General features: G+C 45.6%; 1 protein-coding gene across 10 annotated transcripts in view; it reads right to left on the reverse strand.

Moving 5' to 3' along the window:
* HDAC5 (histone deacetylase 5) overlaps positions 1–12,995 on the reverse strand; it is a 126,039-nt gene that overhangs the window by 44,176 nt on the left and 68,868 nt on the right. For all 10 annotated transcript variants that reach the window (XM_083469498.1, XM_083469503.1, XM_083469499.1 and 7 more), the window contains 3 exons: positions 12,486–12,616; positions 10,159–10,290; positions 7,224–7,336 (listed from right to left, as the gene is read on the reverse strand). In XM_083469498.1, coding sequence (XP_083325624.1) covers positions 7,224–7,336; positions 10,159–10,290; positions 12,486–12,616 — 376 coding nt within the window. The remainder of the gene's footprint in view (positions 1–7,223; positions 7,337–10,158; positions 10,291–12,485; positions 12,617–12,995) is intronic.

Here is a 12,995-nt window from a genome sequence, read left to right on the forward strand (position 1 = left end):
CACAATAAAACATCAAACATTAAAAACTTCCCGTTACAGGGCTGCCTTCAGGTGTCTTCTAAAAGTTGTGTATGACTCCTGATATTGCTCAGAGCTTGATAGTAATAGAGCTCCTCAAGTATTCTTGGTGTTTGAGTTCTAGTAATTTAGTCGGAGCAAAGTCATAACAGATTTATCATAAGAAAAGGAGGTGGAACTGTTAGCAGAGCTTGACATACATACGAGGAAAAAAATCCCAATAGGATGGCTTTCTCTGGAATAGCGCTCTCTCTGGAACTTGTCAGAGAGGCGGTAGATTACAGGAGCAATGGTATCAAAAAATGGCAAGTGACAAGCTGCTGTGTTAAATGGAAAGCTAAGGTGGGAAAGGATATTCTGCTTGCAAATACAAAGGTTTATTCTCCGCTCGACTTGATATTTCTAACCCTTGAGCCCCACTTGCTGAAGAACTGAAACATATCTAAGTGGTAACCAATTACTGTACAAAATATGAATGAACCTATTCTACAAAAGACAGCAGGTACCCTGTTGTGAGAAAAATAGCCATAATGACTAACAAAGTTATTAGTTGTTACGAGACTCAGTAAGGTGCAGTGCACAGGGCCATATGGCACTGTATAAATGAAATGAATAATGTGAATTCCCCGGACAAATCCACAGTAATCAAGGGGCTAATTCTGAGTCTCAATCAATTACTGAAATATGATCACCGCGGCTAAATCATGAACCATCCCAGTCCATCCTAGAGGGATTCCTGTAGCCCAGTCCAGCCTTGTGCTGTTCTACAATCTTGTCCCGGACATCCTTGGACAGCTCTTTGATCTTGGTCATGGTGGCTACTTTGGAATCTGCTGGATTGATTGCTTCTGTCGACAGGTGTCTTTTGTACAGGTACTGTAACGAGCTGGGATTACAGGTAAAACCTCTCCCTTACAGCAGGTGCTTCTAATCTCAGCTCGTTACATACAGGGAAGAGACCAGGTAGCCAGACACCTGGTTGCTTGAAAGGGGATCAAATACTTATTTCACTCATTATAATGCACATCAATCTCTGACTTTTGTCTTCTGGGTTTCTGGGGTTTTCCTGTTGTTATTCTGTCTCTCACAGCTACAATAAACCTACCATTAAAATTATGGACGGGTCATTTCTTCGTCAGAGGACAAACTGGCAAATTTAGCAGGGGATAAAATACTTTCCCCCCTCACTGTATACAGTGGTACCTCGGGTTACATACGCTTCAGGTTACACATGCTTCAGGTTACAGACTCCGCTAACCCAGAAATAGTACCTCGGGTTAAGAACTTTGCTTCAGGATGAGAACAGAAATCGTGCTCTGGCGGTGCGGCAGCAGTGGGAGGCCCCATTAGCTAAAGTGGTGCTTCAGGCTAAGAACAGTTTCAGGTTAAGAACGGACCTCTGGAACGAATTAAGTACTTAACCCGAAGTACCACTGTAAGCTGGTATTTAAATGTTGGATTTCATCAGAGCACTGTGGTGTCCAAAAGGTAGGTCTATGACATGGGACACAGGCGAATTGGACCAGATGACACCCTGGGTCCCTTCCAACTCTAGAATTCTATCATCCTATAATGTTAGAGTCGGAAGTAATAAAATTTCCTGGTGAAAATTCTCAAGGGTGCCCTTCCACTGACGATGTCAGCACTGCATCTCGGGATCAGAAGAGGAGCTGAAGATGTTCCTTAGGACAAGTGCACAAAGACCAGCAGATGGCGCTTCTTCTTATAACAAAGGGGCGTCCTCCTTAAGTAGTCCGGCTAAGTCTTTAAGTGACTGGGGGAAGGGAGGGTGGACCTGCCATATGGGAGGTAATTACATACCCTTCTGATCTGCAGCTTAGCTTGGCAGATGTCAAGATGGGAAGAAAGAATTCCACTGTGCATGGGGGGGGGAGGGAGATGCCCAAGCTTCCCCCCCCCCATGCACAAGGATCATCACTCTCCTAGTGAAGTCACAAGAGGGGATTCTGGGATTCCCTTCCTCTGCTTTTCTTTCCAGAGAGGAAGTAGCGTATTTTTTGCTCTATAAGACTCACTTTTTCCCTCCTAAAAAGTAAGGGGAAATGTGTATGCGTCTTATGGAGCGAATGCAGGCTGCGCAGCTATCCCAGAAGCCAGAACAGCAAGAGGGATCGCTGCTTTCACTGCGCAGCGATCCCTCTTGGTTTCTGGCTTCTAAGATTCAGAATAAATTTTTTCTTGTTTTCCTCCTCCAAAAACTAGGTGCGTCTTATGGTCTGGTGCGTCTTGTAGAGCGAAAAATACGGTGGTTTCTCTCTATGGTGCACAAGGTTTGTTCATGAGCGGAAGCACTTGCTCCTTTGAGAAGAACAAGCCGGGAGAGTGTTGTCGTGCGTCTGGTTGGCTGCGGTGAGAATAGGATGCTGTACTAGTTGGGTCTTCTTATGTTCTGAATGCATCCTCACCTTAACACCTCTCTAGTGCTAAACAGAAGTATGTGTGACCATGGCTTGTGCACGCATTAACTCAAATGGACTACAACACGGAATAGTCTAAGTCAGGGGTAAGGAATGTGTGGCCCTCCAGATGCTGCTGCTCCACTCCAAATCCCAATAGCCCCAGCTAGCACTGCCAATGGCCAGGGATCAGTGGCGTAGCGTGGGTTGTCAGCACCCAGGGCAAGGCAAGTAATTTGCGCCCCCTAACCCGTGGATTTGCGCCCCCTAACCCGTGGATTTGTGCCCCCTGACCCGTGGATTTGCGCCCCCTAACCCTAACCCCCAGATGTTGCGCCCGGTGCGGCCGGCCCCCCCCCTGCACCCCCCACGCTACGCCACTGCCAGGGATGATGCGAGTTGTAGGCCAGCAACATCTAAGGTCACAGGTTCCCTACCCCCCCCCCCCAAGTCCTTTAAATCCTCAGTAAAGGTAAAGGGTAAAGGGACCCCTGACCATTAGGTCCAGTTGTGACCGACTCTGGGGTCGCGGCTCTCAACTCGGTTTATTGGCCGAGGGAACCGGTGTACAGCTTCCGGGTCATGTGGCCAGCATGACTAAGCCGCTTCTGGCGAACCAGAGCAGCACATGGAAACACTGTTTACCTTCCCGCCGGAGTGGTACCTATTTATCTACTTGCACTTTGACGTGCTTTCGAACTGCTAGGTTGGCAGGAGCAGGGACCGAGCAATGGGAGCTCACCCCATCGCGGGGATTCGAACTGCCAACCTTTTGATCAGCAAGTTTTAGGCTCTGTGGTTTAACACACAGTGCCACCCATGTCCCTTAAATCCTCAGTAAGAGCCTGCAAATGATAAGTGAGAACTTACGGGGGGGGGGGGGCAAAATGCAAGGGAGATAGTGAAAGATACAGGAAAGATACAGATTTCCAAAAAATAGCAAGGAGAGAAAAGGGGGCCTTCTTAAACGAACAATGCAAAGAAATAGAGGAAAACAACAGAATGGGAAAAACCAGAGATCTGTTGAAGAAAATTGGAGATATGAAAGGAACATTTTGTACAAAGATTACCATAATAAAGGACAAAAGTGGAAAGGACCTAACAAATGCAGAAGACATCAAGAAGAGGTGGCAAGAATACACAGAGGAATTATACCAGAAAGATATGGAGGTCTCGTACACCCCAGGTAATGTGGTTGCTGACCTTGAGCCAGACATCCTAGAGAGTGAAGTCAAATGGGTCTTAGAAAGCACTGCTAATAACAAGGTCAGTGGAAGTAATGATATTCCAGCTGAACTATTTAAAATTTTAAAAGATGATGCTGTTAAGGTGCTACACTCAATATGCCAGCAAGTTTGGAAAACTCAGCAGTGGCCAGAGGATTGGAGAAGATCTGTCTACAACCCAATCCCAAAGAAGGGCAGTGCCAAAGAATGCTCCAACTACCACACAATTGCACTCATTTCACACGCTAGCAAGGTTATGCTTAAAATTCTACAAGGCAGGCTTAAGCAGTATGTGGACCGAGAACTCCCAGAAGTGCAAGCTGGATTTCGAAGGGGCAGAGGAACCAGAGACCAAATTGCAAACATGCGCTGGATTATGGAGAAAGCGAGAGAGTTCCAGAAAAACATCTACTTCTGCTTCATTGACTACACAAAAGCATTTGACTGTGTCGACCACAGCAAACTATGACAAGTTCTTAAAGAAATGGGAGTGCCTGATCACCTCATCTGTCTCCTGAGAAATCTCTATGTGGGACAAGAAGCTACAGTTAGAACTGGATATGGACACGAAAGCTTATACCAAGAACAAACTTACATGGTCTCTAAGGTTCTACTGGACAATTTTTTTATGGTTTGTGCAAGTTATGGTTTGGTGTGCTGTCCAAATTGACAAACTATAGTTACAGACAGAGTCTGCTGCATCACAAAGACGAAAGTGAACACTTGAAGCTGAATGCTGTGAAGGGGGGGGGGTAATTTCTAATGCATGTTTGGAAGCTCAAAGCATGGTTTTTGTATTCTAGAACTGGCGCAAATCATGGTTTAGTGAGGTTTCTGAACCGAGCCTCTGTCACAGAGTAGTGACTGTCTGAGTTTGCCTGTGGCTCTTTTCTTTTAAAAGATCTGGTGTTTTGTTTTATTCAGCACCGTATTAACTTGAGAGAGAGAGAAAAAAAAATTGCATTTTCACAAACGCACCTAAAAATAAACTGAAAGTAAGACATAATTCACCGAAGAATCCTTCTCCATTTATGAGTCACTCCATAGTAACTAGCAAAAGTGACTGGGAGCCGTTTCTGGTTTCTACCGGTGCTCTTCTGCTCCCATCCACTTGCAAAGCTCAATGATCCACTGACACACACACAAAAGCAATCATCCATGCAAAGACAATTGTGTGCACCTCCCACAGGAATGCATGTGCACAGAAAAGAACACACACACTGGCAGCAATTGCTAACAGTTGCACACACATAGGCAGTTTGCTCAGCTTCAGCAGTGCACAATTGCACATATCAATGGCAAAGTCCTTTCCATCCAGATCAAACTGTTGCTGTCCCATTTTCTTAGAAGACACGCAGCAGCTATCCCATGAATTCCTTTTGCACGGAGTCAAGCAGGGTAGAGGGTCCTGCCTTTGAAAATGCGACTAGTGAATTATTTTACCAGGCTCTTAGCAGGCTGGGGGGGAAATGTGGGTTGGTGGAGGAAGGATGCACAAAAATACCACTTCTATCACTCGTGTAACCACAAAACGCATTGTGGTTACGTATTTCAGAGCTACGTATTTGCTGTGATCCCACAGAAGCGTATAAACCACACACAGAGAGTATTTCACATGTAATTCAGCTTCCTGAGAATTTCAGGTGTGTGTGTGTGGAAGGGGCTGGTGGTGTACAGCTTTTTAAAAAAAACACAAACCCAACAACAACCACATGTCTAGCCTTTAATATAGGGGTGGGGAATTGTTTCTGGCCGGTGAGCCAAATTGCTTCCTCTCCCTCTGCCCTGAACAGGCCAAGTGTGACAGGTGGGCTGCATCTTCAGAAGCCCCTTTCAAAACATGACGTCTGATGTAGGGCAGGTGGACGTGGCAAGGCCAAAAGGGAGAGGCCTGACGGGTCTAATTAGGCTTGCGGGCTGGAAGTTGCCCTCCCTTTCTTTAATCCATCACCACCCTCATCACTACTACATCACTACTACATCATCACTACTACTCTGGCACAGAATTCCTAGCCCAAACCGGGCATGTGCCTAACTGGTCTCTCCATTCTGAACCATGCTGGGAGGGAGATGGGTGGAACAATAAGATCTGGATCTGACAAACTATCCAGAGACGGGTATTTTTGGATGGATTAGGGCAGGGTTTCCCAAACTTGGATCTCCAGCTGTTTTCGGACTACAATTCTTGAGCACCGGTCTTGCCAGCTAAGCATGATGGGAGCTGTAGTCCTTTGTCATCCGGTTCTCTTATTCCAGCAGTTAACTTTGCCAATTCTACATAATCCATTATGTTGCTTATCCATTCTTCTTTAGTGGGTACCATATTTTTCCATGTATAACACGCCCCCGTGCATAAGATGCCCCTTATTTTTGGGGACTCTAAATTAAGAAAATGGGGGGAGACTACACCCCCTTTCTAACATTATTTTTTAGTAAAAGAAAGACCCTAGTCTTATACATGGAAAAGTACGGTATTTCTGCTTCTTTCCATTTTTGTGCGTAGAGAATCCTAGTTGTATTTGTAACATGCCTAAATGACTTAATCATTTTTGGGGTGACTTCAGTCCCTATAACCCCTACAAGAAAAGCTTCAGGGTTTTTTTGGGGATATAGTATTTTTAAACATCTTTTTTATCTCATTATATATCGTCTCCCAAAATGCCCTCACTTTCTTACAAGTCCACCGCCTATGAAAAAAAGGATGCATCTATCTGGTTACACTTCCTCAGTCAGCAAACTTTCCAAGCCCTATTTGGAGATGTGGGGGATTGAACCTGGGATTTTGAGACCCAAATCAGGTGCCCTACCACTGAGCTATGGCCCGCCCGCCCGCCCTCCTTCCCCCCCTTATAATAATATTATAAGGTGGAACCTTATAATAATAATAATTTATTATTGGTACCCCGCCCATCTGGCTGGGTTTCCCCAGCCACTCTGGGCGGCTTCCACAGAAACCAAATACACACTAAAATATCACATATTAAAAACTTCCCTGAACAGGGCTGCCTTAAGATGTCTTCTGAATGTCAGTTAGTTGTTTTGGTTCCCGAACGGATTAGTCGCCAAACAAATCGGCCCCTGAACGCCACAAACCCAGAATTAAGTGTTCTGGTTTGCAAACGTTTTTCGGAAGCCGAACATCTGACACGGCTTCTGCTTGAGTGCAGGAAGCTCCTGCAGCCAATCGGAAGCCGCGCCTTGATTTTCGAACGGTTTCGGGAGCCGAGCAGACTCCCGGAACGGATTAAGTTCGCGAACCAAGGTACCACTGTGCATTGCTTTCCCACCCTTCCTCCAAGCAGCACACCAGGAACATTTGTCCCATTTTTATGCTCGCAACAACCCTGGGAGGAAGGTTAGGCTGAGAGAGTGGCAAGCACAAAAATCACCCAGCAAGCTTCATGCGTGGGTTCAGAGTAGCAAAGAACAGGCTGAAAATGTAATGGCGGGAGGAAAATCTACGTTCATAGATAAAAAGAGAGGGAAACGTATATGGTGTTTGCAGAAATGATACCAGACCAGTTCATAAGCTTTGCAGCCGTTGCTCCACCAGCCTTCTTACCTCAGTATGAATATTGGGCACTGAGCCAGTAAGCCCGTTTTCTGTGATGGCGCTGTTGGAGCTGTTTGGGGAGCTGGGTCCAGATCCGGGGGCACTGTTGCACATTGAAGACACTGCAAAGAAGGGGGAAAGAAGATCACCACTATGTCAGCCCCTTGTGCTAAAATTCAGGCTGCTGAGCATTTCAGCTTTAATTTCGAAACATAATCAAGTTTCAAGTCCTCATGGTGGCAAGAGAACCACCTGAAAATTCAGTGTCAGTAACAAAAGTAGTTTCTGGATTACCGGGTTGCCTTCCCATTCATTTGGCCCTCCTGCCCCAATCGTCTTTGGCCCATCCTTTGACACCTTATGCCTGCTTAGCAGCAGGGGGAGATCACTAGCATAGCAACCTATCGGGTCTTCCAGGGAAGTTCATCTACAACATTTCCAGTTTTTAAATACACCCTTCCAGATATGAAGGCGGTGTACAGCCAAAGGAAAAAGAAAAAGGAATCCCTGATGCACTGCAGAGTTTCCTGGATCGCACTTTGAAATCTGCTTGTCATATCTGAACCACAGATGTTTAGTCTTCCGTGATTCAGAAACTGGAAAAGGGCTTCACATATGCCAGACGTGGTGGCTCCCTCCACACAAAAGCCAGTGAAAAATCCCCCAAATTTCTTCTGAAGCTCAAATTGCTGGGGAGGCCCAAGTTTTGGAGAGTAAAGAAAATTTAGAATTCTCTTCTCCCCCTCTGCCCTGCTCTGCTATGTTTGCAATTTTACATTCACCTTTCTAAATCAGCTAAAGGTACTCTGTTATTTCCAAAAAGAGGTCTAGTTTTGAACAATCAATCTCAGCCCTTCAAAAGCTCATGTGCTTATGTAATAGTGGATTGCCAGCCTGCCGCTGCCCCCTTTGCCAACAAAAATAAAAATTCCTTCAGAAGCAGCAGATGCTTCTGGATTATAACCCTCTTGTCCCTAACCCCCACTTGCACAACCGACCTTCTGGATTAATATCTTAATTTATCAGCAGCACATCTGAAGGGGATGGGGGGGAAACTTGGGTGAATTCTTTATTTAAATAAACCTTCACTTTCATAACCTGCTCTTGGCTTTCCTCAACCCCTAACATCACTATGAATTTTATAAATCTTTAAATGGATACTTGCTTTGATAGTTACAGGGTCATACTAGAGAAGGGAAGAACAAGATTTGACTCGAAATATAAAGTTTGAATCAGAATGTAATGTTCAGCTCTTCTTTCCTCCTCTGAGAAAGATATTAAAGCTTAACATTTAAATTGACCACAGTTTCCTATTGACGCCTGAGCTCTGGGAACTGTGGCTTGTTTAAAATACAGTTACTGGCAGCAGGCCAAGATCAAACCGAAGTTTCAGAACTTAACTTGCTCTCAATCAATAGTTTAAACAACCCATGGTTTTCAGTGCTGACATCAAAGGGGAAATGTGGTTAGTTAAAACTGTAACCTTCTCCTCCTCACAGGAAGAGAAGAGAAGTGGGGTTGTGCAAGCCTGAGACACCCTGCAGCTTGTTCTTAAAGTGGGAATTCACAGTTTGCTGTTTCTAAGTCATTATTTAAACTAATTTGCCGCATTCCTCCTTGAATCCCAACTTTGTCACTTCCAGTCTGCTATCTCAACCCCTCCCTCCCACTTTGTGGCACACAGCCCACACCTGAGCCCATGTGAAGCTTTTGAGGGTGTTATTTTAACCTCCTCTTTTTCCTCCTTGATTTACTGGCCCAACCTAGAAAGCTCAAAATAAACAAATGGGAGTCAAATACCCATTTGAAGCTAGGAATTAGCCGTTGTGCCCCCCTTCATGCCAAAAGGAATATACCTTCTACACCTCCAGGAAGGAAGTGAAGTGGAGATGAATGAATGCAGAAGATTCCACATTTTGAAGGAACACTATGGAATGTTCTGGAGACCCAACTAAAAGTTACCTCAGAAACCCAAATCCATGTTTGCCAAGGTATTTGAGGGTGGGGAATTGGATGGAGGACTGGAAGGTGTGATAATTACTTCATCTTTCCCATGCCCAGCTATTCTCTCATGCAAATGCCACTTGTTGTTTAGTCGTGTCCGACTCTTCGTGACCCCATGGACCAGAGCACGCCAGGCACTCCTGTCTTCCACTGCCTCCCACAGATTGGTCAGACTCATGTTTGTAGCTTCGAGAACACTGTCCAACCATCTCGTCCTCTGTCGTCCCCTTCTCCTTGAGCCCTACATCTTTCCCAACATCAGGGTCTTTTCCAGGGAGTCTTCTCTTCTCATGAGGTGGCCAAAGTATTGGAGCCTCAGCTTCACGATCTGTCCTTCCAGTGAGCACTCAGGGCTGATTTCCTTCAGAATGAATAGGTCTGATCTTCTTGCAGTCCATGGGACTCTCAAGAGTCTCCTCCAGCACCACAATTCAAAAGCATCAATTCTTCGGCGATCAGCCTTCTTTATGGTCCAGCTCTCACTTCCATACATCACTACTGGGAAAACCATAGCTTTTACTATACGGACCTTTGGTGGCAATGTGATGTCTCTGCTTTTTAAGATGCTGTCTAGGTTTGCCATTGCCTTTCTCCCAAGGAGCAGGCGTCTTTTAATTTCGTGACTGCTGTCACCATCTGCAGTGATCATGGAGCCCAAGAAAGTAAAATCTCTCACTGCCTCCATTTCATCCCCTTCTATTTGCCAGGAGGTGATGGGACCAGTGGCCATGATCTTCGTTTTTTTGATGTTGAGCTTCAGATCATATTTTGCGCTCTCCTCTTTCACCCTCATTAAAAGGTTCTTTAATTCCTCCTCACTTTCTGCCATCAAGGTTGTGTCATCTGCATATCTGAGGTTGTTGATATTTCTTCCGGCGATCTTAAAATGCCACTAGCCAAAGCTATTCCCTCCCACTCACCCCGCCCTGGCAGGGCTCACCTGTAATTTCAATTGCTCGCTTTTTGAAGGTGCTGATGACGGTCCCATCTTTCCTCCGCAGCAGGGGACTGCTCCGCCTCTCTGCAACCTTCTGTTTTAACCGTGAGCGCACTTTTAGGTTGGGTTCCGAGGCTGGAAGGAGGAGAAGGAGAAGGCACAGGCACATGAGGGAAAGGTAGAAGAAAAGCAAGACAAGCGGTCAAATTGCTGGCTGATACCCTCCAGGCAAATTCCACAAGAACAGGTCAAATACATATACCTAAGTCACACAGAGGATCAACATGGACAGAGAGTTCCATGCATGCAGGAGTATCCCATTCACATCTACAATGGGCAACGATCAGCGTTTGCAAGGAATTCCCCTTTGTGCATGCATTCCACAACTAATGGAAGAGAACATGGCAGCCCTTGCACACGGGGAGTTGTGCATGTCTTGGTGCCCCAGTAGGAAGTTATAGGTCTGTCTAAGCTTCGTCTGTCAATGTCTAAAAATCCGACTAAAGTTCTTCCTGCCCAACTAATCAGAGTGACAAGCCCCACCTCTTTCTCACCTAAAGAACTTCCGTCATGTAAGGATGACCTGATGTTATATTATAATACTACCATAAAAGAAGTAATTACAGTGATAATTGATATGCAATGTAAATAAGAATTTAAGTGATTTAAAGATGACAAGAGCTGCTGGAGGGAAGTCACACGGGTGTGGTATTTTATGTTCCTTTTGTCCTTACTTTTTCTGTTTATTTTGTGGTTAAGTGTGTGTATCTTATTGTTTTGTTTGTTTGTTTGTTTGTTTGTAAGTACGCCTAAATAAAACGTTTAATAATAATAATAAAAAGAACTTCCATCCCTTTCTTCAAAAGCACAAAGAAAATTGTGCAAATCCAGGTATGTTCCTGCTTTCTTTTACTCAGGACACACCACATTGCAGACATGCATTTGTCGCTTCCTCTCCCTCACTTGATTGAGCCCAGCTATTCCAAAATTTATCTTTCTTACTTGTCGGCAAGGGGGCTCCAGTCTGATAAAATGGGTCAGCTTGCAATAAGCACAGAACTGCTTTGTGAATTTCCAGAAGATTTAAGCTCTTGAAAGAAGGTGGCATGATGTGGAGCAGGGGTTGGCAAAGCTTACCGGGCATGGGTCAGATCACTCCCGTGGAGATCCTGCACATGTCCGTGGCGCCAGAAATCGCTTCTGCACATGCCCAGACACCGGAAATCGTGCCTGTGCAGAAGTCATGTTCGGCGTCTAGGCATGTGCAGAAGTGATTTCTGGCGCCGCGAACATGCGCAGACGCGATTTTCGGCATCTGGGCATGCGCAGAAGCAATTTCCAGAGCCGCAGAAGAGAGTCCCGGCACTGCGCTGGATGGCTCCGTTTGGGGGCGGCTCATGGGCCACTTAAGCAACCCTCATGGGCTGCTTCCAGCCCATGGGCCTTAGGTTGCCAGCCTCTGGTGTGGAATGTTGGATTGAGCATTGGGATTTTGACCTGGGTTCAAATCTCTGCTCAACCATACTGGGCGACACGACTAGTCACTGCCCTCCAGTCTAGCCCAGCCCACTAGAGGAAGAGCCATAGCTCAGCGGTAGACCACATGCCTTGCATGCAAAAGAGCCAGATTCAATCCTTGACATCTCCAGCTAAAAGGATCACAGCTAGCTTGTGATGGGGAAGACCTCTCTTTGCCTGAGAGCCTGGCGCACTGCTGCCAGAAGAACAGTAGCTTGCACTGAGCTAGACAGATAGCCTGACCTGGCATAAGGCTGTTTCCTGTGTTTCTAAGGAGCTTTGTTTCCGCATAGCAGCTGGGTTGTTGTCTTTTCTCAATGCCTGTCTGCAGAGAAGCTCTTGTAAGGTTACATAATTAGCACCCAAACATCTGATTTTTTGTAAAGCCCTGAACTGCATCTAAAAGTAGGCTGTTCACAGAAGCGGTCTGCACAGTAGGTTTTGCAAATCCTACTTGCTCAAAAATATACAAGGCGCTTGGCACACACAGAAGTGTAGGTGCTTATCATAATTAATATCTAGAGGAACTGAGATTCGGCATGGGAGGGAGCCTTACATTCGCCCTCTTGAGCTTTTGGAAAGCTCATCTTAGTCTCCGATAATGTTCAATAAACTAGCTTAATGAATGTCCCTCCCCCATACTTGTAGCTCTTCCAACAAAATCACACACACAATCCTGGTTTTTTTCAAGCCAGCATACTCAGAAAGTGCAGAAAGCCCCTTTCCACCCAGGGGCCTAAATTTCATCAACACCACCCTCTACCCCCACCCTTGTTTTCTGGATTACCCCATCACCAATGGGGTTTACTGACCAGTTTTCCGGAGTGGAAAGTCGTCTCTGCTGTCGTAAGTGCCGAGTAAAGGTAGTTTACAAGAGGGTGGTGTTCCTGGGCTTCCTGTCTGGGGAGGGGAACTCTGGTCCAATGAGGTATGATGAGCCCCCCTGTGGAAACACAGAAAGAAGTTGACCAGGTTACAATGGTGCAGACCAACAGGGTTATATGAAGTAGCAGAGCCAACAGACTTCTTCTGATATGTCCTGCTCCAGGACTGACAGTGCAACGTATCGTAACTTGCTATTTAAAACAGCAGCAGCAACAACAGGTTGAAAAAGGCAGATAAGAACAGCAGAATTCTCGGTGTTATAAGGGCACAAATACAAATATGCCCAGTCATTTTGCAGCCTAACTGTGTAATTTACCACTTGTCTTATCAACAATGCAAATGTTTCCACACATAATCCAACCTGCTCTCTTTCTCTCATCTATCTATCTATCTATCTATCTATCTATCTATCTATCTATCTATCTACAGTGGTGCCT

The sequence above is a fragment of the Podarcis liolepis genome (genome assembly GCF_965112155.1).
Source record: "Podarcis liolepis genome assembly, chromosome: 13".
Lineage (NCBI taxonomy): Eukaryota > Metazoa > Chordata > Lepidosauria > Squamata > Lacertidae > Podarcis > Podarcis liolepis.